Source organism: Cloeon dipterum, chromosome 3, assembly GCF_949628265.1.
Source record: "Cloeon dipterum chromosome 3, ieCloDipt1.1, whole genome shotgun sequence".
Classification (NCBI taxonomy): domain Eukaryota; kingdom Metazoa; phylum Arthropoda; class Insecta; order Ephemeroptera; family Baetidae; genus Cloeon; species Cloeon dipterum.
In genome coordinates this window covers 78,306-105,137 of record NC_088788.1, presented here as the reverse complement: position 1 = coordinate 105,137, position 26,832 = coordinate 78,306, and the positions used below count along the sequence as shown (strand labels likewise).

The 26,832-nt window shown below is 43.6% G+C and overlaps 1 protein-coding gene across 1 annotated transcript; it reads left to right on the top strand.

Annotated features, from left to right (window-relative positions):
- Window positions 1-568: 568 nt before the first annotated feature.
- LOC135940631 (uncharacterized) lies at window positions 569-13,919 on the top strand. Its single transcript, XM_065485602.1, has 2 exons — window positions 569-666; window positions 13,220-13,919. The coding sequence occupies exons 1-2, from the start codon at window positions 569-571 to the stop codon at window positions 13,917-13,919; spliced, it is 798 nt and encodes a 265-aa protein (XP_065341674.1).
- The last annotated feature ends 12,913 nt before the right edge of the window (window positions 13,920-26,832 follow it).

Here is a 26,832-nt window from a genome sequence, read left to right as displayed (position 1 = left end):
CAAGCAGTTAACGCGTTCACTGCTCGACAGATTTTGCTAAATTTGGTCTCATTTTGATCAGTTTGACTCGGCCGACGTTGTGACCGATCTGTCTGCCGAAATCGGCCCTCCGAATGGCGATTATTTTCGGCTTCTCGGCCCGTCTCTGGCGGAGGAAAGGAGACTTGTTTTTATTTGAACGCGCGGGAAGCAGGAAAGTTAGTTCCATTTTTTGCCATGGGCCACCCTGTGTCCTCTCTTGAGCCGGCACTGTCGTTGCCTCTGTTCTCTGCTTTCAAAAGTCGAATTTTTTTATTTAAGCAGACAACATTTTCTCTCGCCACTCACTGTTCGCGAGGCGCGAAATGCAAATTTTGCTTGTTTTTGGTCGTCGCAGATTGTTCCGCGAAATTGTTCCGGTCGGAAAATTCGTGCACCGATTAATTGTGCGGCGGCCAGCTGCCTGCGAGCAAAGAGAAAAATCTCTTTTAAATATGTATCCACGCGATGGTATTAAATTTGCATAAATATTAATGTGTGTCTTGTGCTCTTGTTTTTAGGTTTTCGACGAGTTGGACCGAGCCGCGAGATGAAGGCGATTGTCAGTGTCGGCGCCACCGCCAACGGCAAGCCTCCGCTGGACGACTTGAGACAATCGAGGACAACAAACCAGCAGTCGTCAACAGGGTGAGTGTTTGCTTTCTCTTTTCATTCGGGGCCGTAATAGGAGTGATCTGGGAGTAAAGGGTTCTTTGAAAAAATATTAAAGTGACCCGTATTCGAGTAACATTGCGGACGGCACATTTTTTTGATTATTTATTGCGTCCGATTATTGTGCGTCGGCGGCAGACGAGACTGCACTTAATGGCTGTCGATGCGTTGTTAGCCATTTCTAGCGTTGTCTCTGCAGCTGCCGCAACTCGGAACATTTTCCTATTCACTCACGCGGCCGTTTTGATTTAACTTTTGTTCGACAAAACTTCAACTTGAATTTTTGTCACTTTTATATTAGTACACGCGGTTCGGATCCGGATCGGCTACATACGCGTATGCCGTGTCCCGGGCTAATTTCTGCGTGTGTTATATGTACATGCAAAAGGGGCAATTAGCCTTGCAGAGCGGGTGAGCCGCACCACAAGAGAGTACGTCTAACAACTAACGAAGCCCTGATTGCGACGCTGCTCAAAACAGAGAGAGGGCACTTCTCAACAAATTAATCCTTTTCACGGTTTTTAAATTTCATTCAATTGTAGGTAGACCCTGCTTGACGAGACGAATCGATCAATCGTGGCATTGTTTGCTTTGCGGAAAATTCCTCAGATATTCTAGACTTTCGCCAGCATAATTAATCTGTAACGTGTTATAATATTATGTGTTGCGCAAGCATAGAATACACCCACCCAACGCAATGTCTTTTTAAATGGAAACTTTGGCAGTGCCGAGTTGTCTGCTCAAAGACACATTCCCGTGAGAGAGCATCGACTTGATCTATTAACAAAAAACCTCAACTTTAATTTAGTTTACCTCTATGGTATTGAAGGTTTCATTATTTTCCAACACAATACTTTCTTTCAAACTCACCTGATATTAAATGGAACAAAAAATGCATCTCTAAACTAATTTTGACGTGTTTATTTATTTAAAACATCCGTGTTTGCTAAAATTGCTTATTCGAACTTGGTTCGCAGCACGCTAGGCCACGCGAATTGAAGTATTTTGATCGTTTCACCACTGTCAGTAAAAAAGCAATTCTTTTTGGTAATTGGTAATTGGTCGTCCCCAGTAAAAAGGAAATTCGCAGGAATTACACGATGGAAATTGAAAAGCCGCGCGCGGTAGATTGCCATTTGAATAAAACGTGCAGTGAAAAGAGAAGAAAAATGGCTATACTCTGCTTGCTCATCTCGCCGCATTATTTCGCGATCATTCGTGCACTTTTCAGCCGCACTGCGAAACGTGCAAATTTAATCAATCAATGCGCGCTGCCATTCTGCCCGCGCCGACAATGGCCTCGCACAATCAACGCCGGCCGCACTTAATTAAAACACAACGAACGCAGAACAGCATTTTTGGGTTTTGGGGGGCACCGAGTTTGCGTTCGTGCCGAGCGCCGAGCCGCCGAACATAGTGCCGCACGGACGGACGGACGGCTGAACGCGCGCCTAATCTAATTTGCGCGAGTGCACGCGCGCTTTGTGCTGCTCTCGCTCTCTTCAAATAAATGATGATGCCCGCTAATTTAGAGGCATGCGCTGCTAATTATCCCCAAGTGCTGCCTCGATTTTGAAGAGGGTGCGCCGCGCTATACGCACATTTATGCTTCGCTCGACATGTGTGTAGCTCTCACTTGATGAAAAATGCTAATTGCCTCTAATAGGCTGAGACTGCTTCTCACGCAATGGCCTGTTTGTTGCTCCGCGCGTGGATGAGCTCTCGCGGAACAATGCCTGCCGCCCAAGATTTTATTCCGCTGCCAAGTGCTTTGAGTGCTTCCGGGCCGACAGATTTAATTAAGGATCGGCCCAAAGCCAGCAGAGTGGCTGTGACGCAATTTTTCCTGCTTACTTGCTTTGTAGTATAATTTCATCCTAATTTAACTTTAAACTCAGCTTATTCTATAATTATGCTATTAAAATTTTCATTTTCACAAAATTAAGTTTAGTATTTTAGTTAGTATGTCGACACTTGCGGTTAATTATTATTCCATATATTTTAATCAAAGGGAGGATTAAGTCCGTTTTCGTTAAAATATAATTAGTATACCAATCTTTTCACTTCTAAAATCTAATTATTTATTACTTTAATGTTCTTGATAATCGAATCTGGTTTCTGAAAAAGAGTTATATCATAAACATGAAATTCAAAACAAAATAATGCAAATAAATGGCAACAGCGCTTAGGTTTTAAGTAGAGTTTACATTTTACACCCTGATAAAGACATAAAAGGTGTGTTCGTCGTTGCTAAAATGCACAGAACACAGATCGACAAGACTAAGTTTAGCTTTGACTCAAAAAACCGGGAAACTTGTCAAGTACCATAATTATATGTGCCATACTGCAAATTCACAACTTTAAATGCCAAAGTTAACTGTGCAGGATTAGTCAGTCAGCAGGACAACATTATTCCACACATTCAAAGGAAGTTAACAATATATTTATATTTGATATACGAACCCAAGTCAAAATAATCGAGCACTTTGATACGATTTGATTAAAAAGACATTGCACCAAGATGCAGAGATGCAGTGTATGAATTTCAGCATCCAGTTTTTTCTGCGTCTTCACGTAGAATGCAGGCATATAAAGAGCACGACGAAGCCCAAGCTTGGGGGATGAAGAGATTCATTGGCGGCATTTTTCTTTCCTTTGTCGTTTGCAGTTATGACCGGCGGAGGGACAAACAGGCTGCAAACTGCAGTAAAGATAAGAGCGAGCAGAGAAATATAATATTTCGCGGACGAAGAATGGTGCTCGCAGCAGTTTCGCAAAATTGGGCCGTTTCTCCTGTGTGTCGCACTATAAATATTTTTTACGGCCGTTTAACCTTCCACTTTTCCGGCCGTACAGAAATATATATTTCAGGCTGAATCACCTGATAAACCATACACATACGTGTGTCTGCCGCGAAACAAAAGTTTGGAAGTAATCAAAGCTGCGAGAACTGCAAAAGTTTGCGGCAGCGCCGGCGGGCGGTGCGGAGTGCGGAGGCCGTGAGAGAGAGAGAGAGAGAGAGAGAGAGAGAGAGAGAGAGAGAGAGAGAGAGAGAGAGAGAGAGAGAGAGAGAGAGAGAGAGAGAGAGAGAGAGAGAGAGACGCAATTGCGCATCGGGGCCATAAATAAATATTTGCCGGGAGATATCGAAATCCACTTTGCGATTTTTGGTCCACAAATCACGCGGGCGAGTGCTGAATTTGCATAAAAGCGACGCTCCCCCGTTCTTTTTGCGCTGACACACACGTGTGCGTGCGTCTGTCTGTTTGCGATATTAAAAAAAAAAACGAATGTGGTGTAGGAGCAAGTGTTGGGCAGGCGAGGGAGAGAAAGAGAGAAGAGAGAAAGGCCAGCCGGCTCGTCACTTTTAAGAGCCACGCCGTCCGTCCGGAATAGTGATTTTACACGCGTTCGTAATAATTTGCCGGTTGCGAGAACGGCGCCAGGCCGCTTTTCTCTCAAGGGAGGTGTAAGTATACGACTCGCCGCCGCGGAACAGCAGTTTCCCTGCACCGCAATGTTGAGCTATTATTTTGTGTGCGGCAACACAGCACAGCTTTCTGAATTACAAGCCTCCTCCGACGCGGCCCAAGATTGCTGCTTTCTCGAGGCAAAGAGAATGGAAAATAAGATTCTAGTCATTAAATTTAATATGACCGATCAGGCGATGACAATAAAATATGTATACAACCAAAGAGAGAAATTAACTGCAATGTTAATTATTACAAGTTTGCACCACAGGAAAAAGAGATGTCGTCATAATATGAAACCCCCTAAAACCTTCGACTAGTTGAAGATGATTAGAAGATGTAAATGAGTAATCTAATTTAAAATAAAAATAAATCTAAAAATAAAATAAACTTATGTAACCAAAAAAGAGCAACTAACCAAATTTTATTCGAAACTATCATTTGCTTGTATTCCACTACCCGCAGCTGCAAGAGATTCCGGGGCTGCTGCTCAATTTATCTCGGCGACGCTGTGAATAATTATGCTCGCACAAAGCGTGGCGGTAGGCGCTACCAAATTTCATTAATACGCTTTAGCACTACACGCGCGTTTAATCTGTCGCGCTGAGCAATTTTGCAATTCGTGCGATACCTGCAGTGCGTATTCGTGCGTGTCGCGCTTCACGCAATTTGATTCTGATTGCGAATGCGCGCGAGGCGAGGCGACGAATTCTCGATTGTCTTTAAGACAATATTCAAAAGCGCAGCGGCTCACAATCAGCTGTGGCGAGGCAATTTGTTGCTTCTAGTAAACACCGGGCTGAGTATTAAATTCTCAGATCCGCATTTATTATTGCAAAAACGAGATATTATAGGAAAAACAAACTTTTATTTTGCTTTCTTTGGAAAAAGCTTTAACTCGAAGGAGTTTCGGAGGAAATGGGGATGCAAAAAATGGTTGAAACCCCGGCAAAGTTACTTAAAATTCGTTCATGTTAAAGAATAATTAATTGTAAAATTGCGTCAGGCAACACAAAAAATCGTGATGGTCTTAACTATTCGATTTGGAGATGACACGAAATTGGAACACACTATTATGTCTCTAGGAAGTTCTGGTAAAAATATTTTTACTCCCTTTTCTTTCACAATCTTTTAAAAAGCAAAAATGGATTAAGTTTGTAAGTTATGATTGAGCACAGCGTGTGGAAATATCTAGCTCTATTTGAAAGCGTCAGCAAAGTTGGCTCGCACCTTTTTGCAGCAATAAATTTACGTGTGGAGGGACACATCGCGGTGCAGTCAAAATTTTACGACGCAAATGCTGCAACACGTGTGGCGCAAAGATGGCAGTTGTAAAAGTGCAATTAATTCGCGCTAGTGAGGCCAACTGTTGACGCACTAAACTGTTCATTATGAATCACCAAAGTGAATTGCCGGCTACAAATCAAACAGAGTGTTAATAATCCTCCTTTAGCGGCGACCGCAGACTCGAACGTGCGATTGTGCTTCTTGCTTCTTTCCTTTCCTTTCCTTTCCTTTGCTTTGCTTTGCTCGCAATTTGCCCGCGCGCAGAAAGAGAATCATGTAAACACTTCACAAGCGCTACGAGCGCTTTCGTTATTACCAGCTTGCAAACGCGGATAATAGTGAGTAACGATGTAATAACATACACACACGACTCGGGCGCGCACAATGAGAATAACGACAGCGCGGAATCGAGCAGACGATTACTCGCTCTGCCTTTATTTGATTGTGCGACTCGAGTACTTTGTTTGCCTCGACGACTTATTTGTTGCTGCCTGTTAGTATCGATGATTGCAAAGAGCGCTTGCACATTGAATTGAAAAAGACGTAATTTCGCTCGTGCTCAAGCATTGATTCAAACTTGTTTGACAGAAATTTATATTGCAAATCTTGTGCATATATTTTAAAGCCTACGCGGTTTTTACGGAAATAGTGTACCAATGCAAAAAGCTTTGTTCACTCCATTTCCATTACGTCTCTCAGCTTGCTGCTGTTTTCGAAACAAAATTGCTACTTGATTTTCAAGAGAAATGAAGTAACGCGCGGTGAATTATTTTTTACGCGTGTATATTTAAAAAAACGTGCTGCAAACAATCTGTTTTGATCAACACTCTGTCCTCCAGCTGTTTGTGAATTCGAAATATCTCTGGCGCTAGCAAAATTAATTATAGATGGCAAAATATGAATAACCAACGCGCGCGCGAGGCCTCTTTTTTGCTGTTCGCAGATACGAGCAAACAAAAACATGCGGCATTTCGTATGAACACGCGTCACTGCCAAAAATCAATGAACTCGCGCGCAAAATTTAGATTTGACGACCAACTTTCTGCCCACAGCTGGAATTAAAACAAAAGCAGAGGAAACTGCGGGCCCAACTTTGGCCTGAGCTAATTTCCTAGTCGTGTTTCTTAATTTTCGTCCACATATTTGCATAATTAATATTTGCAAATGAAGCACGATTCAGCCTGCGGAAACAAAGGAAAAACTTGCCGCAGGTGCTGCTTGATTCTGAATTAAAAAAACCAGGCAGAATTGTGTTAGTTTTGCTCGTAATTTGCAGAGGCGCTCATTTCACCCGTAAATATTTGCGGGCAAAAAGCATAAAAAGAGCTAAAGCAGGGCAAAAGAAGCAAATTAAATATTCATCGTGCGCCTGAAAGCAAAGCTCGGCAGAACCGAAAAAGTCGAGAGGCGAAAAATAAAACTTTTTGTTTTAATCTCGCGCGGGCCGGCGCGGCACATCGCCGGAAACCAATTCATCAAAAGTTTTCGCAGAGAGAAGGTAAAGTTGCACAAGTACAAAGTATCAACGTCTCGAAAGAAATCAAATAAAAAGTTTTATATAAAATGCGTGCTCACTGCGTGCAATAAGAATATTCTTTCACTCGCTTCCAGCAAAGAATTAGAAAATCGCCGGCTCGTAAGAAGATCGGACGCTTCATCTGGCTAAGAAGAAGCCACGTGATCGATGTTGTTTGCACCGCAAAATATCAAGTTTCTCTGTCCCATCGTTCGTATGTGGCATTATGCACTTGCTCCCGCAGCAGCAAATAAACGAAAATACGTCGGCGTGACCGAATCGAGTGTCGCTTTTCACATGCCAAGTTGTGTCCCCGTAGCACAATTTTCTCATGCTGTCGCGCAGCGCGTGGGAACTGCATCCTGCCTGGGACCGGGAATGCAAAACGAGTCCCGACTATCAAACGCGTCAGAGTGCGTGCGTGACGCAACATGCAAAACCGCAAGCCCTTTGAACTTTGAAGCCGCCGCCGACCAGCAATACGGCGCCGGCCGGAGCCACTATTGCTCTAGCCGCTCCAAATTCTTGACCCTCCTCTTTAAAGTGGTGCAAAATTCGGAGAACCATTCCAACGTTTACTAAACACGATCTTTTAATTTGGTAGAACTAAAATTTGTCTGGATGAGTGCTGTTTAAATTTCCAGCAATAATTTATTCAAGCGGGGTGAGCTCTCATTCGCCTTTCATCGCCTTTTACAGAATTTAGCTCATAATTCGTACACCGTTGGACAACGACGAGAAATTGGAAATTTAACTGTCACTTTGGTCTAGATTTTATTGTAATAAATATCGTGGACTTCGTTTTCTAGATTCCAAAAACAAAAAATTCAGTGGACTGCTAGCTACGGCCAAAAATAATAATTAAGGTACGTTGCTATGATCATTGATGTCCTGTAAATATCCAATCAATGATCAATTCCACCCGCGCTGTTCACTGACATTGAGCTCATTATTAAAAATCGAATTTGGTGCATATAGCAAAAGAAAAAATTAATTTTTGCGCAGGCTAAACGTCTTTTTCTCACTTTATTTGCAAGGCAGCGATTTTAAGACGCGCAAGTTCGATCCGATTGGCGCAGCATGGCTTTTCGTCGGCTCGTGTTTCACTCACTCAGTTGTATATTTATATCGACAGCGGACGCTGATATGGCGCTGACAAGGCCCTGTTCATCTTTAGGAAATCCGAGCCCCCAACCTCGCGCTATGGCTCAATTTCACGAGCAAAAAATATCTTTGCCGTAATTTCTATTTCTCACATCTGTTTCATTTTTGGAGGTTAACGACCATCGATCAATAAAACCTTTAAGTACAAAAAGATGCTTCATCGCAATCACCGCATTTAGCTTATTTTTTACTCTGCCTCTCTCTACATTACAGTTTATTGCAAAACGTATGTGATATAACGGACGGAGCGGAGCGGAGCCATCGAGAGCATGTGCGCACGCGGTGGGTGCGGGCAGGCGGGCATGGCGTATCAGCGATTTTTTATCGGCTCGTCGTGTCTCTGCTGCATTATGCCAATGGGCGCCGATGGCCGAGGCCGGAGGAGCGATTTGTCACGCAGAGCGGCAAGCCCCGGCGCCACTTTTTGCCCCAAAGAGGCCTATTTAAATGGAAATTCGCTCGCCCGCCCGCCGGCCGCATCATCAGGTTTCACGCGTGCCCTACACCTGCGCGCTGACAAAATCCGCCGGCCGGCCGCCGTTTTAATTTGGCTATCGCAAAAAGGCGTGTGCCAACGACTGGTAATGCCGGCAGATGCGCTCCCTCGAGGCCGTCGCACACAATTTCACTTTGAATTCATCACGTTCATTGTGTCGCGTGCTACCGATCCCTTTTATTCCATTTAATCTGCGTTGCTTTAATCAATTCGGGCAGATTTCAGTTTGGAAAATTACAAAGTGTGCAGCTCATTTCTCTCATGTCTATATTCGCAGTTGTGACTTGTCCAAGTGAGCAGTCAGAGAGGAAATAATAGTAAAAAGACAATAAGCTGGATTGAAAAATACCTTAGAACAACAATGAGGGTAGTTTAATCTTAAAGAAGCCGTTGCTGTAAGAATGGAAATTAGTTACGCTTGTTTGTCCGAGCTTAGGTGACCACAAACGAAATTTCAGTTTGGACCACCGAGCTACTAAATCAAGTTGTGATGAAGTCTCGCCTGCCAAACAGCAAACCGGCATGCTTTTGCTTTGATCATTTCACAATTTCAAACATTTTCAAGATTCTTAAACCTTACTATGGGACTGATATGGGAAATGGATTAAAACATTTATCTAGATTTAGATAAGGAGAAGAAATATCGTGCATCGAGTGCAAAGTGAATAGTCGTCTGCTCTTGCGGCTCTGAACGCCTGCCAGGAAGGAGAGTATGCAACCGGGAGAGCCTATGTATAGCAACGAGAAACACGCCGAATCCAAGCCCGCAGGTGCTGAAAGCCTCCTCTCACGCTCCCATATGTGGTGGTGAAAAAAACCCGGTGCTCACGTCGTTAAGTGTGAATCCTTCAAAATGTGCTGTCGCGGTTTCCCCTGGCCGAGAGAGTGGTCGGTCGGCTGGCCGTTCGGCCGGCAGGCTGCTGTGGCGGGAGTAAAAAGGGAAGCTGGGGCGCAAAATTGTCGCGCGCTCGCTCGGCCATCCGGCAGAGGCGAGGCACGAGTGCGAAAAAGACACATCTGTACGTGAATTTTACAACGCAGCAGCCGGCGCACCCGCGCACTCTGTCCAAGTGCCAAATTTATTTACTGACCCTTGTCACTCGCGTGTCCACCCAGTGAGTGAGCGATTGTTTTTTATGAGCTCTTTTACGCTGCAGCCTCTTCTTTTCTCACCACGCACCACCGAATTTTTATCAACGCACACACACCTTTTACACGGATAACGCGCTTTTCAGCAATGATTGCACACGTCTCGTAATCTTTGCACTGAATCAAAATATTTTTCGTTCAAATGTGTCTGCACAGAAAATCGTTTATCACAATTCAAATTTAGACTAAGCACATCAAAGCTCTTTTTCTTCGCTTTCGATCGATGTTTAATTCGACACGGGTCGTGCTAAAAAACGAAGCAAAGCATCGAGCCAAGACTCTTGGTGCCAGTCGACACGATAAACAACTTTCTCTTTTTAAAAAGGTGTCAAATCTCGACTTCTTGCTTAATGTAGCTCGAAAAACAGGCCGAGAAAGAAATCAACTGACTGATCCAGTTGCAAATTGACTTTGAATGCGAGCGGCGCTTCATTAGAACGAATTGCCGCACGCGGAAGACGATCCTTTTGCAAGGCGAACGTGCGGCCCGAACAAACAAACGGCGCGTTTATATTATACGTATTGGTGTGGCTGCTCCCTTTGATTGGAGACGGAGCACAAAAGCAAAAAGCGTGCGTCTCATATTGCGCGGAGGGCGAGCGGGCGTTTCAATTTTTCACATCGACAGCGCCTTGTTAGGGTGTTCTGCTCGGCAGCGACTTTCTCATTATGGCCTACTTGTTGCTTCCGCGCAGCAGCCCGGCCCTCCCCTTCCCTCCCCTTCCCTACCCTGCCCGGCCCTGCCGGGTTAAAAGTGCCGCTGCCGAAATGAATGCACGACTCTGAAATCGCGCTAGATGAGCGGGAACGATAAAGGCGGCGCAAAAATTGTTTTACGCGCGTCTGCTGCGGGCGCCTTCATTTATTTTTGCGCATCCGTCCGCCGCCTCGCCGTGCCAAGTGCGCATCACGAGCGAGATAATGTGCGTCGTAATTAGCACGACGGGACACTGCTCCGCCAGCCTCCGGTCTGCTCTTCCAGCACTCGGGATTTGCCCACATTATTACGAGGATTATGCGCATTTCAAAGACTTTTCTCTCCAGCCAGACAGATTCATTAAAATGAAATGTGTGTAGCACTTCACCCTTCGCTCCTCTCCGCTCGGCGCTTTCCCTCTACACTATTTTATACATTAAGCTCGTTTGCGCAACTAGAAAAGGTAACGTGAGCATCAATGCTGCAAAACACGCTATTTTCCAGCGCTTCTATAATTTAAATTTTTCTCAACTCAAGGGCTGCTGCTAAAAGGAAAAGATGCAATTAGTGATTGAGAAACGCCAACTAAGAGGGCTTTTAACTATTCATTTTCCACGCCTCAATTTAATTGATTAGTGTTCGACAGTGCGGCACGAAGATTGAGAAAATTGTAAAAATTAAATTTACAATTATTAGCTTTCCAAGTTGTTTCAAGCCCTGAAAAATAAGACTTAGGGCCCTGCTCGTGCTGCTTGTGTGCCGCAAAGACTGGTGCAAAATTTAAAAACTCTATTAAAAATATCTATAGAAGAAATCTAACTCTTAGAAGTCGTTTAAAGCGTCTTTGATGTGTGCAAGAAACAAACATTCATTAATTACAGCTAGAGCTAACCGCAGAAAAGTGGGTTTCCTGTGTTAACTACATCAAAAGCTGGACTGTTACATTCAGATATTTAAAATAAAAACGCTGGAAAGACTTGTTGTCAATATTCCAGCCTGATATTGGCTACTCCGATATATTGTACATTCATTTCATTAAAACATCCACAGAATTTGAGCACCCAGAAATGGAGTCTCAAAAATAGTAACCAGTTGTTGCTTTTTCAGAAAAGAATAAAGGAATAAATTAGCTGCCGCAACCAAACTAATTAAAAACGTCATAAAATAAATGCAAACAATAAAGCCTGGAACGCGGGCTACAAATTGCAAATTTCCCTTTCGCCTTAAGCTTAATATTAAAAAAGCATGGAGCAGCGATTAAAATGCAGAATCCAGCTCGCGGGGAAAGAAAAGAAGCGTCGTCGAGTTTTTTTTTTACCTCCGTTTCCCTTATTCGCGGGCGTATATAGTTTCTCAGTTGCGAGAGCGTGTTTGCTCTTGTCCTTTCTTCCTCCGAGGACATGTGTATCTATTTGAGTTCGGCTCAGAGCAAATTCGCAGCCGACTGACTGAAAACAAAAGCAGTGCAAAGAAATTCGCGTCGCGTGGCGCAATAAGAGAGCAGCGCAATTTCCACGCTAGAGCCTTGGCTGCTCCGCTCGAGTGGCGTCGATATTTTGCATCGCTTCTGCATTTATGGTAATAAGAGCGCCGCACGCCGAGATCGTCAGCTCGATATTCGCCCGTGCGCGCGCGGGGGTGGGGGTGTAAATTGGAAAGACTCATGCAAGATTTCTCAGGCTCGTGGCATTAGCTGGCCAATAGGTTCACGTGTGTCACACAGCACAATGCAGATCGGCTTCATCTCATTTTGATGACCCGTGTTGCGGCTTACGTCGACTTTGCCTTCGGCCTTCGATATCCGCGCGCCATCTTTGCATCCCGGCGCGCGAGTGCTAAGATTACTAATGCTCTTTTGAGAAGCGATTTATGAAATTCAGCAAAGAAGGAAAGGTCGTCGCGCATGAATGCGGATTAGCTTCAAGCTATTCTATCCTATTTATTCATTTGGTTAACCAAGTAATTTAAAATTTGCAATAACGCCATATCGGTAAAAGATTGTCGGTATTTATGGGAACGAAGGCCAAAATAATAAAAGCACTCATGATTGTCATATTAATTAAATCAAATTAAATTAATGTAGAGCTTAACAGGCAAACAAAGTAAATTATTAATTAAATATTAAAAACTTTGCGATTACAAATAAATGTATTTTAAAACCAATAATTTTTAACTAATGAATTATAATGTCGCATTTATAAATTTGAGCTATCATAGTTTTCAAAAATGAGTTAGAAAAATAAAAAACTTTTATCGCCATAAAAAAATGTGTTTGTTCTTTAACAGTGGCGAAAATTACGTGCAGCTTGACATCCTAAAAGAGATTAAAAGAAAAATTGCTCGCCGGGTAAAGGATGGTAAAACGGCGTTGATACATTCAGCAAACAAGGCTTCCCTTAATTATGTTTGCAATTCTCCATAGACGCAAATCGCATCGCTGCCTGGCAAACGCGACCGGCTTCAAAGCGAGCAACGAAATAAAGAAATACTTTTGTTCAGGCCAAGTTCAAAGAGCGACGTCGTCGTCGGATCGCAAATTGCGCGAAAAAATTAGCTGGGCATCGCAGGCGGGGGCCACGCGAAACCAGACAGAAGAAACAAAGTCGTCTGGTGCGCGCGCGATTAATGCGTCGAGATAAGCGGCGCAGTCTTTGCGCCCGCGATTGAAAAATTGCCCCTCGGCCGACAGAGGCCAAGTGTCACACACAACTCCATTCACTCGCTTTTCTTCCTTTCGCCAAACGCAAAAGCCGAATCAATCATTCGCCGCCACCGCCGTCGCCCTTTCCGTCGCCACCTCCGCCTTGTCCTCTGCTGCCGCTCCTTCCGCCGCCGCCACCTCTGCCGCCGACGAACCCGTCGCCGCCGCCCCTTCCGCCGCCGCCACCTCTGCCGCCGACGAACCCGTCGCCGCCGCCCCTTCCGCCGCCGCCGCCTCTGCCGCCGACGAACCCGTCGCCGCCGCCCCTTCCGTCGCCGCCACCTCTGCCGCCGACGAACCCGTCGCCGCCGCCCCTTCCGCCGCCGCCACCTCTGCCGCCGACGAACCCGTCGCCGCCGCCCCTTCCGTCGCCGCCACCTCTGCCGCCGACGAACCCGTCGCCGCCGCCCCCACCTCTGCCGCCGACGAACCCGTCGCCGCCGCCCCCACCTCTGCCGCCGACGAACCCGTCGCCGCCGCCCCCACCTCTGCCGCCGACGAACCCGTCGCCGCCGCCCCTTCCGCCGCCGCCACCTCTGCCGCCGACGAACCCGTCGCCGCCGCCGCCGCCGCCGCCACCTCTGCAGTCGCCGCTGACTCCGTCGCCGACGAACTCGTCGCCGCCGCCGCCCCTTCCGCCACCACCACTGACTCCGCCGCCGACGAACCCGTCGCCGCCGCCGACGAACCCGTCGCCGCCGCCACGAACTCGTCGCCGCCGCGCTCGACGGCTGCTCGGCCGCGTCTGACCTCGTTCCCTCGTTGATCCGCTCCATCCGTGTCCGGGGTCTTCGGGTCCGTCTCTTCGCTGCTCCTCTCCTTCCTTCAGTCCGCCAGTCCTCCACCTCCAGTCCAGTCCCTCGCGTCCTCCAAGTCCTCCAGATTCAGATCCATTCTAGCCTATGGGAAAGCAGCTCCTTTTATTCATTTAGCCCGACATCTTCATCTAGTTCACAAATACATTCAAACAATCATAACAATTACAATAAATTATAATTAATTTTTCATTCAATGCAAATTCGCTTCAAAAAATTTTTAAAACAAAGATCATCTTGCTAAATTTTATTATAAAGTAAATAAATTTAAATTAAAAAATTTTTAAATTTCGTAAAATTATTACAATCTATAGCTGCTAATAATTTAGGAACTAAATATTAAAGCGAACAAAAAAATATTTATCCAATTGTATTAACCATTTGAAACAATTAATTTTCCTTAGAATTCAATATATTAAAATTCAGAGGCTTAATTGATATTTTGCTGAAATCAAATAAATAAATAAAATATTTTTAATATGATTATAAATAAATAAAACATTAATTAATAAATTAAAACTTTCTTAAAATAAAATGTTTAACATTAATATTAATTCGAAAAATTATAATTCTGTTGAAATGTTTTTCGGTGTTTCTGTGAAGTGCAATTTTCAGTTACCCACTGCCATAATTGCACAAAATTGTTCTTAAGCATCATTTTAAATTCTTCCTACGTAAAATTTAATCTGAAATCTACAGTTATAAAATTATATTACCTTAGTCGGAATTACATTTTTTCCATTTTGAAATCTCCAAGTTATTAAAACAAGATTAATTATAACGTTAAAAACAGTTCTGCGCTCCAGAGGAGATTGAGAAGAGTCTATAGCGGTTGATAGATTTTGAAATTCTGGTTTTTAAATCCCGAGATTAGGAATTTTAAAAGTCACAAAAAGTTAAATAGATTTCTTTTTTGCGCGTTTTTTTAAACTTCGAACCTCAAATCTCAGGTTCTGAGCATCTCAATTACCATATCTAACTACCAATGGACTCGTCTCAATCTCCTCTGATCATTTGGAGGGTTTGAAAGGCGCTTAAACTCATCCCCTTTGATCCCCAATGCCACAATTTTAATAATAAGCGACCGCCGTTCCTGTCGTCGCTACTTTTGTTTTGCATCTTTCGAGCTGTGTGACATCTTATGTGTGGAGAGCAAGCTCCCTAAAACCAATTTGTTGGTTAGAGCAGTTCAATACGAGTGCAACGGTGGGTAATTTCTTCAATTGTGACCCTTAAAACCCGAGTTTTGGAGTTGGAAAAATGACGAAATGAAACAGAAATGTGCAGCTTTTTGAGATTTTTGGTATTTCCACCTACAAATCTCGTGTTCTATTGAACAGACTTGCAGAAACTAACAACCATTGCACTCACCTCGACCATCTCTAAGTAGCTAGCGGGTTAAGGGGTGTTTGGTCTCCATCCACAAGTTGGCATACATCATTAAAGATGCAACAGTGAGCGGTAGGCCCTCTTTTTCTAAATTGTATAGCAATGGGGATGAAGAGGGATGAGCGTTAGCACCCCCTAAACCCTTCTGCTGCTCAGGGGGGATTGAGGCAAGTTATACGGGATGTAAATTTTGCATTTGTGATGCTCAGAACCCGAGATTTGGAGGTTCAAAGTTACGAAAAACGCGAGAGAGAAATCAATATTTTTCATTTTTTGTGATTTGTGCGATTTCTAATCTCAGGTTTTAGCAATCATAATTTCAAAATCTCCTCAGGAGCACAGATGGGTTTTTGGCGTTGTAAATAATATTGTCTAAATAATTTGGAGCTTTCAACATGGCGACAAACGTACTTTCGCCTATAGGAAATAAAATTTTGCGAATGTAGATTTCAGATTAAATTTTACGTAGAAAAAATTTAAAATGACGCTATTGCACTTTTTTGTGCAATTACGGCAAAGGGTTAGTAAACTGAAAATTGCACTTAAAGGATATCCCGAAAATAATTTTACCAGGATTAAAATTTTTCTAATTAATTTTGACATTAAACATTTTATTTCAATTTATATAATTTATAAATGAATCGATTTATATTAATATTGTAGTTATTTATTTTTATTTATTTAATTTCAGCGAAATAATAATTGTGCCTTAGAGTTTGAATAAATTGAATTCGAAATAAATTTAATTACTTCAAATGGTTATGAGAATTGAATAAATGTGTTTTTAGTACCATTTGATATTTAGTTCCGAAATAATTAACAGCTATTGATTTTAATTTATTTAGCGACATTTAAACATTTTTTAATTCAAATTTATTTATGAATTAATAAAATTTAACAGGTTTTTCTTTGTTTTAAAAATATTTTAAAGCGAATTTGAACTGAATGAAAAATATTTTTTGATTTCTCGTAATTTTTATGATTTTTTGAAAGGATTTGTAATCTAAATTAAGATGTCTGGCTAAATTAATAAAAGGAGCTGCTTTCCCATGGGCAAGAATGGATCAGGAGGACTTGGACGACTCGTGGGACTGGACTGGAGGTGGAGGACTGGCGGACTAAAGGAAGGACAGGAGCAGCGAAGACGGACCGGAAGAAGGAAGAACCCGCAGAGAAGGACGGAGCGGATCAACGAGGCGCAGCAGGCTCTGACGAAGACCAGGTCGGACGCGGCAGCGGTGGCAGAGGTGGTGGCGGCGGCGAAGGAGAGGACGGCGGGGAGCGGCGGCGAAGACCAGGTCGGACGCGGCCGAGCAGCCGTCGAGCGCGGCGTCGGCGAGTTTGTGGCGGCTGGTGGCGCCGGTAGCGGCGGCGGCGAAGTTGGCGGAGATGGACGGAGCTGATCGACGAGGCGCAGCAGGCCCTGGCGAAGACACGGCCGAACAGCCGGTCGTGCAGGAGGATGGTCACGACCGGAAATTGTGGTGCGGCAGAGCGAGGGGAAGAGTTTGGCGGCGGCGGCGAGTGAGGCTGGAGGAAGCCGCGGAGGCTGCCACGGATGTGGCGGGCAGCGTGCAGATCCTGAAGGCGGCAGCGAGGCCACGTCCGTCAGCTGGAGACTCAGGAGGCGCTGGACCACCGCGGAGAAGGCCAGCACGAAGAACTGGTGCACACGAGACGTACTCGCCAGTCACCAGCTGCAGCTACGCGCCCTCAACAACACCACGAAATTGCAAAACCATCGGTACTCAAGGAGCGAGATATAAAAACCCGCAATTTAAGTCAAATAATTAATTTGACACCTTGTCAATGCAATTTAAATTAAAAATTCGACCGTTGCATAACCATTTTTTCAGTCTGAACAATTGTCTCACATTGGAAAGCACAAAAAATAGTTCGTCAACGCTTTTGATCCAATTAAAACCATTAGAACCCGCGTACCTGATCCCCGCCAGCCCCATTTTGAACGTATCAAAGGGAGATAATTATGCGACCACTGCGCAAACGCGCGGCCGCTGGCCTCCAGCTACTCGGCAGGCCTCCTGCTTCCAACCGATCAATCATATAGCGGCTGACCTCGCCAGGTCACGCCACCCGAGCCCACGTTCCGCGTGATTTTTTTAATTTGACGATCGGTATTGAAAATTCCAAGGGCCAAACAACAAGAAATGCGTCCCAAAGCCGAGAAAATAAAAATAATGTTAAAAATGGGACAAATTTACAAGATAAAAATTCAAAGAGTGGTTTCTTTGGTGGCTAGTTGCTAGCATTAATGTTTACACTTTGTTCTATATTTAATTTATTGTTTTTAAACTTATTAAGAACGAATGCAAGCACGTATACCCACCCAAGAAGCCAATTTTTATTTTCAAATTCAGCCCATTTTCGAAATATAATTTTACTCTCTCGAGTTAGGGCTTTCGAAAGTTGTTCATATTCACACGAATAATTAAAATTATGTGTTTGAACAGTAAAATTACAAGTTTAAGCTTTTGTTGGACACTAATCGCGATTTGGAAAGCAGAAGTGAGCAACACTTGTCCAACGCGACGTCTCGGGTCAGCGCCAAGACTTGCAAAATTGGCACGGTGGTGCGGTCAAGGCCAAGCTGCGGTCCGGACGAGATTAAAAACCGTCGTTGCGATGCTGGGAACGAGTGTAACACACCGATTTCACCCTTTCGAAATCATCAATTCGGCCTCGTAAGGTCACAGATAAATAATGTTGTATTTCATGAAATGTATGAATTCGTTTATGTTATTTTACTTGAAGTCGGACCAAAAGGATTGAGCATTCTTAGGTTAATATAAGTCTGCATAAAATTATTTCTAAAGATTTGTTGATTTGAAACCGGATTTATTTTAAAAGTATTCATCGGAAAATGCCTTTCATGCGCAAGCAGGTCGGTTTCGCTTGCTCCTGATAATAAGCAGGTCTCGAGTTGCCTGATCGCATGCTTTTCAATTAAAACCGCAACGCTGCAGCACAATGGCCGACGCTAGAACCCTAGTTCGTCCTCCGCGCTTATACACATATTAACCCAATGAAGAATAATTAGAAGTGAACTCGGCAATTTAACCTTCACCTGGGGCGAGAATTTTAGGTACTGTCTGCCCAATAACCTTTATATGGTCGCAGTATTTGTAAAAATTTTTTATTAACTGGGCTAAATTACGTTTGTCTCCATTTTAAAAGCTCCAAATTATAAAAACCTTTCATGGCATCAGAGAAGGTTGAGATAAATCTAACGGGGGTTTGTTTTTGAAATTTTGATCGTTAAGATCCTAGATTAGCATTTGCAAAAATCACAAATTGTAAAAGATTGCTTGTTTTCGCGCGTTTTTCGAAACTTTGAACCTCCAAATCTCGGGCTCTGAGCATCTCAAATGCCTACAGTTGGACTCTCCTCAATCTCCTCTGACCAGCTGAAAGGCTTAAAAGGTGCTTAAGCTCACCCCTTTCATCCCTGCAATGCCACAATTTTAACAATAAGGGACCGCCGTTCCTTTTGTCGCTCCTTGTTGCATCTTTTGAGCATCTTATAGGTGTTGAGCAAGCTTCCCAAAACCAATCTGTTGGTTAGAGCAAGCCAAGACGAGTGCAACGGTCTTTAGTTTTTGATATTCTGATCCTTCAAACCCGAGTTCTGGAGTTGGAAAGAAAGACAAAATGAAAAAGAAGCATTTTTTTTAATATTTCCACCTCCAAATATCGGGTTGTAAGCATCAGAATATTAGAAACCAGCCACCGTTGCACTAGCCTCTTCCAACTCTAAGTAGCTGAAGGATTTAGGGGTGTTTGCTCTCCATCCACAAGTTGGCATATAGCTTTAAAGATGCAACAGTGAGCGGCGCCAGGGACGGTAGCCCCTCTTTTTCTAAATTTTATAGCAATGGGGATGAAGAGGGGTGAGTGTTAGCATCCCCTAAACCCTTCTGCTACTCAGGGGAGATTGAGGCGAGTCCAAAAATAAGTAAATTTTGCAATTGAAATGCTCAGAACCTGAGATTTGGAGGTTCAAAGTTTCGAAAACGCGAGAAAATAATTAATTTTATTTTATTTTTTTGTGATTTTTGCACTTGCTTAACGCCCACGGAAACCTGTTGCAGCATCTGAGCCGATTTTCAATCAGCGTCGCAGCCAGTATTAAAATTAAAATCGGCACGTGGTCGTGTCGGTCGAGTACTTAAAATGCACACACGCGAGTTGCAGTGACCGCGTAATTACTTATTTGTTTGTATTCGAGAGGCCCTCTCGCACACAATAATTAATGCTGGATGATTAAAGCCGTGCGAGTCTTTTAATTAACAAGTTTTTTCTTCTCTCGCCATGCAGTTGCCGCAGTGTGTTTAATTTGGATTTTCTATTGCTTTTCCAGGTACTCGGAGGAGCCCAAGTTTGCGCTCGACCTCCGCCGGCGAGGGTGACACTGTGCAGATCACCACTGCGAGGTGATCGGCGACCCCGCGCCGTCTGGCTCAGGGTGAGTACAAAGTCATCTTTTTTGTTTTCATTCTGCGGCTTTGTCGATTTATTTTGGATCACGTGGCTCGCGAAAATTGCACTAATTGGCGTGTGATATTATTACCTTAGCAGCTTAAACGGCCTGCAGATGGGATCGCGGCTTGCGTTGGCTAATCTTGCGTTTCCGTTCTTGTGAAATTATCGAACGATTTTACGGATTTGCGAAATGCAATTATTGCTGCAAAATTATTTGTGCTATTATCAGAAAAGTTTATAAATTGAATAATTATTTTTTTATATAATGCTTATATCAGGCATCATCTACTTTTAAGAACAATGAACTTCTTGGATCAATAGATTTTGTTCACAATTGTAACAATCCTCTACACAGGAAACGATATAAGTATATCAATCGCATAGGGATATATCAACTAAAAAGCAAAATTCAGCATTGGCTGTCCAGTCCTTTGCTTTTTTTAATTTTTAACTGCATTCAACTCTTAAAAAGGCATATTTTAATAGCTCTGCGCAGTGCTAGCGAAAATAGTTTTCCTCCACATTTATTTTTTTTAGATATTTCGTCCAATCCTCACATCAGGACTTAATTCAATGGTCATTAGAAACTTGCGACTGTCACAGGAATCGACTTTGAGTGCCCGGCGCGCAGCTTTTGTCCTTTTGAAGCGACTATTTTCCGAGCCTGATTGTGAGAATGGCCGGCCGGCAAGAGTGAATTTGAATGAATTATTTACTCAGATTGTGTGTGTCTAGTTGAATGAAGATTTTATTCGAGTGGCTGCGTGGTCGTGGTCGCGGTGCATGCCGGCCGAGTTTCTGAATTAAATTTACTGCCGTGTTTGTTTGATTAACAATTGATATGTGGAATCGGCTGGTGCTGGTGCGCCGTCAAACGAGCTCGCGTTGTGGCGAAAGCGAAATTTGAATACTAATTAATTCGCGGCGTCTCGTTACAAAAGCAGCCGCTCGATTCGCTCTCTTGGCGACGCGACCGAAATAATAATCGAGTGTCGCGTTTTTGTCGCGCCGCATTAGCAGTAATCGAGCGTACGAAAGCCGCTTTTCCGGGTATCCCGGCCGCAATTTGTCTCCGGCTGCGCGCGCGCGATCAATCGTCGTGTCCCCTGGACTGACCTGGCCTTTGCCGACGCGACCAAATCACAATTCGCCAAAGCTGCGGCACGACGAACGGCAAACAAATTTATATTTATACCATCCGTCGAAAAGAACAATAATTGGCATCTGCGTCTTTGATCGGCAAAAAAGATCGAGTCTGCACGCGTGACTTATTGCATAATTCAACTACGTGACGACCCTGAATGCCGCCATCGCTCGCTGCTGTCCAGCCTCTTGCGCACGGAGACCGTACTGCGCATGTGCTTGGGTTTAACGGGCATGCGCAGAAGCTGCTGTCGGAAATAAGAGTCGGAAATACGCGCAGAGCCGTTTCACCAAGTTCACGGACTGATTACTGGCCATTTTTCAGCAATCCCGACGCATGCGCACTGATTGCATCGCGGATGGGGGCCTTGTGGAAGGTCACGGGACGACGACGGGGGTATTTTTTATTCGGCCTGGGGGAATCTAGCGAGGCGGAATTAATTCTGCGGCTTTGGGCCGTGGCTCCCGCGCGGTTTGGGCCTGATGTCTGATTGGCTTTATTACTCACACGCGCAGTGACTCACCTTTCAATATTGAATTTCGCGGTTCAAACTGGCTCTCGCTCGCTATCTCGGTCGAATCCGCGCTAATCGCGCGAAAAATAGGAAAAATAGTTGGGCCGCATGGGAAAGAAGAAAAAAAGTCGTCTCGAGAAATGCGTGTGCAGACGCGTCGAGATAAGCGGCGCATCCATCAAAGTGTCTGCGCGGCGCGGTCGTTGCGCCCCTGCGCCCGCGATTGAAAAATCGCCCCTCGGCCGACAGAGACCAAGTGTGACACAGCTCCATTCACTCGCCTCTTTCTTCCTTTCGCCACCCACACGCAAAAGCCGAATCAATCGTACGCCGCCGTCTTCATTTTCCGCGATTCCCAGCAGCCTCGCCTTCGTTTCCACCCTTTATCGCTTCCTCTTTCATTTCCTTTCTTAAGCATTTTTTTCTTTCGTTGCGTCTAAATGAGTCAAACATTATTATTGGTTCGTATTCAATATATGTAGTTTATGCAGCTTACAATTAGCGGTCGAGAAAATGAATAAACCAATTGTTGGTTTATTACTTCCCAAGCTTTATTTTTACTTTATGCTGGACTGAATTGAAAGAAAAAAATCGCTATCAATTGTTGGAAAGGTAATAGAAAATAAAAAATACCAATAAAAAACAACGGTGAAATATCAGTCAGAGATATATCTGCAAAACGCTCAAACGAACAGAGCAATTTGCGCTTTGAAATTGAAGCTTCTTTGATGCAAAGTGCCATTGACTGCGCCCGCAGATAAACGCAGAGTTGAGTTGTCGCGCGATTTTCGGCCTCTATTTTTAATTTTGAACGCGCAGAGCAGAGAGAGAGGAAGCGAGTATATTGAAATCAGTGCGCGTCCACACTTGGATGCAATCTTTCCGCAGCTCTAAAAATCACGGGCTCGTCGAAAGCGCCTCAAATTTTTCGAATCCACGACTTTTCTCGCCGCAGCTCAAATTAACACTCGCCGCTTTTCATTACTCACTTTCGGCGGCAGTATTTGAGCCACCTTAATTAATGGCATGTTTTGCTAAACTGTTTTACAATGGCTGCAAACATCTTATCTGAAAAATTAAAACTTAATTAATATCTTACTGTAATTCAATTTTTAACCAATATCAGCAAGTTGAAAGAGCGCACACAAAATGAACAGCAAAAGAAAATCAAGATCGCGAGTTGGCAAAAAATAAAATTGAGGGATGTGAGTTGCGCAGGCAATGGACTTCGTGGGCTAATTATGTACACTTTATTGTCACATGGCTGCACATCATACAGTGTGTTTTTCACTCCGCGCGGCTGGCCAATTGAATTTAGTTTCAAAATTTAAGTTTATTATGGGCTGACAGGGCAACTCTGCCCCAAATCAGCACACATCCATAAAGTAATGATACAATTATGTAGGAACAACATTTGGAAGGAAGTAATAATTAATGGTAGCTTGAGAATATTGCTTCTTCAATTTTCTTCTTAAATGCACTTGAATTCTCGTTCATACACAAATTTGGTGAAAGACTATTCCAATGACGATAGCACTGCACTTGGAATTTATTGCCAAAATTAAGCGAAAAGAAGCACGTAGCGCCTGCTTCCTCGCGGATTGTCCGCCACCGCCGCACACACGGCCTCCAAAACGAAAATGGCTGTAGAAGTATAGTGTAAAATAATCAGTTTTTCTTTAATTCGTGGCCAGAAATTTATTTGAAAATATGCTCAAAGTTTGCGGACCCAAATCACCTTAATTTAATTCGTGGTGATGAATTAACTTAATAATAATACCAGTTTGGCCCTAAATCAATGAGAGCATAACGCAAAATTGGCAATCGAGTCACGCGAGGTACGAAGAGCGCGAGAATGAAGTTAAAGAAGCGGTTTAAAACTCTCCTGACCTGATTCGTAAGCGGGCTCGGTCCCTGACGCCCGACGTCACGCCCACGGAGGCCACACTGCTCTTCAGGGACATCAGGGACGCGCAGGAAGTCCGCGCGTTGAAACGTAAAGACCGAATTCTCAAATTCTTTCCGTCAACAATGAACACTCAAATTCGCGGCGACTATGAAACAGATTAATTGTTGGTTTGTTGACTGCATTTTTGGGTATTTGAGATAAATAGACACGAAGCTCCTTTTTGTTGTTGTGATTGTTACGTCACTGACAACAAATGAGGGCAAGCGGGATAAATTTTAGTTTGTTAGCGCTGAATCTGAATGTGCACGAATGTGAAGAGCGTGCTGTTTGTTGTGCCGGGCAGCACGCGTGTTTCGCCGGTTGCGTAACACGCGTCAGTCTCGCCTCGGCGGGAGACTGCGTCCTCTTCTCGTTAAAAATAGAGACACGCGCTCTGGACTCTCCACGTTGCGCTCTTGCAGCAAGTCATTTGTCAGTGTCGGTTTCGGTCTGCTACTTTATGAGCAAGCATATTCTTTTCAAACTTAATTATGCTGGATCGAGGAAGGATTTTTAAATTTAAAGATGACCTGCTCGTCGAAACATTTTCTTTTCTTTTCTTTTTCACAATATCTATTAACGCACACCAAATAATCAAGATTTTTATTTTGCGTTTTCATAAATTAGAACCAATTTAGACTAATTAGTGCCAATGAAACGAGGCATCAAATTAAAAAGCAAACCTGAATACAATCTATAGTTTGTAATGGAGAAAAAGGCTGATAAAATTAAGGATGGTAGAAGAAAATAATTTAAATTGAATTTGAATCTGGTTCCCTTCGACCGGAATGCCGCTGCAGCGAGCCACGAGCGGGGAATTGCGTCGTTTGCGTTGTGGCAGCAGTGGCAGGCGCGAAGGCGCGAGACGTGCGCAAATTCGGCGACAGAGCCGACTACTGCGCCGTCGCCGACGAGCAGCAGCCCGCGCCTTCGCCTGCCTGCTCCTCGGATTTGCCTTCGCCGCTGAAATCGCCGCCAAACCTTTGCACGAACGACTGCTACACCTCGAACAGAATTGATTGTTTGGCCCAAATCTATTACTCTATTTTGATTTATAATAGCAGAAGCCGATTTTGTGTCGTGCGCTGCGTTCAAACGCGCTGCAGGCAAACTCTCTTTCCTGTCGGTCAGCCGACACCGAGTTGCGACTTCGGCCAACGCTTCTGCAAACTTTATTCCGTGCTCTATTTAGTTTGCAGTTTTTTATTGCAAAATATTTGGAGCCGACGAGAGAGCAATGATGAGCGAGAGTGTACCAGAAATGGAGCATTTTCCTGACGTGAATGACAGATTAAATTTATTTCCGTAAAATAATTAATTTAACCGCATTAATATTTATTAAGAAAAGAAAAATTTCCAAGCGTTGGAAATAACATGCGATAGTTCATTGACTGTGATTTTTTAACAGCAAAGAAAACAAAAGGGAATTGGATTTGTTTGCTATTCATGCGCATTTCATAGTTTTTTTTATTTGTATTTTATCCTTTTATCATTTTGGTTGGGCAAACCTTTTTCGAAACGAACCAAAAGGCAAATTTTCGATGAGATATTTATTTTTGTTAATTTTTTTGCCTCAATCTTACCTGCACCAGAGGGAAAAAATTAACAAAATCGATGCGGGTGCGCAAGCAGCGTTTCAAATGGCCTATCTTTTAATTGTAACTGTAACGGTGCCGCACGCGACACGGCTCCAGCAGCCTCTTTCCTCGCTGCTCACGCGACTCACGCCTCCACCAGCAACCGTCTCCGTTTCGACCTCTCCTCTCCCACCGCCTCGAATTGCCCTCTCCGCCTCCACCACCTCCGCCAACACCTCGGCCGCCTCCACCACCGCTCCCTCCGCCACCTCCGCCGCCTCCACCACCGCTCCCTCCGCCGCCTCCGCCTCCACCTCCTCCACCTCCGCCGCAACCGCCGCCAACACCTCGGTCGCCTCCACCACCGCTCCCTCCGCCTCCGCCGCCGCTTCCAACGCCGCCACGCTCGACGGCTGCTCGGCGTCGTCCGACCTGGTCTTCGCCAGAGCCTGCTGCGCCTTGTTGATCCGCTCCTTCCGTCTCCGTGGTCTTCGGGTCCGTCTTCGCTGCTCCTATTCCTCTCCTTCCTTCAGTCCGCCAGTCCTCCAGTCCAGTCCCTCGCGTCCTCCAAGTCCTCCAGATCCAGATCCATTATAATCCATGGGAAAGCAGCTCCTTTTATTAATTTAGCCCGACATCTAAATCTAGTTTTCAAAATCCTTTCAACAATTCATGAAAATTACGCTAAATTAAAAATATTTTTCATTCCATTCAAATTCGCTTTAAAACATTTATTAAACAAAGAAAAACCTGTTAAATGTTATTATAAAGAAAAGAAATTTAAATTCATTTTTTTTTAATTTCGTAAAATAAATTAAAATCAATAGCTGTTAATAATTCAGGAACTAAATTTAAAAGCGAACAAAAAAATATTTATCCAATTCTGATAACCATTTGAAATAATTAAATTTCCTTTGAATTCAATATATTAAAATTCTGAGGCTTAATTAATATTTTGCTGAAATCAAATAAATAAATAAAATATTTTTAGTATGATTATAAATAAAAAAAACATTATTTAATAAATTAAAACTTTCTTAAAATAAAATGTTTAACATTAATATTAATTCGAAAAATTATAATTCTGTTGAAATGTTTTTCGGTGTTTCTGTTAAGTGCAATTTTCAGTTACCCACTGCCATAATTGCACAAAATTGTTCTTAAGCATCATTTTAAATTCTTCCTACGTAAAATTTAATCTGAAATCTACAGTTATAAAATTATATTACCTAAGGCAAAATTCATTTTTTCCATTTTGAAATCTCCAAATTATTAAAACAAGATTAATTATAACGTCAAAAACACATCTGCGCTCCAGAGGAGATTGAGAACAGTCTATAGCGGTTGATAGATTTTGAAATTCTGGTTTTTAAATCCCTAGATTAGGAATTGTAAAAATCTCAAAAAGTTAAATAGATTTCTTTTTTGCGCGTTTTTTTAAACTTCGAACCTCAAATCTCTGAGGTTCTGAGCATCTCAATTACCAAATCTACCTACCGTTGGACTCGTTTCAATCTCCTCTGACCAGTTGGAGGGTTTAAAAGGCGCTTAAACTCATCCCCTTTCATCCCCAGTGCCACAATTTTAACAATAAGCGACCACCGTCCCTGTCGCCGCTCCTTGTTTTGCATCTTTCGAGCTGTGTGACATCTTATTGGCAGAGAGCAAGCTCCCCAAAACCGATTTGTTGGTTAGAGCAGTTCAAGTCGAGTGCAACGGTGGGTAATTTCTTCAATTGTGACCCTTAAAACCCGAGTTTTGGAGTTGGAAAAATG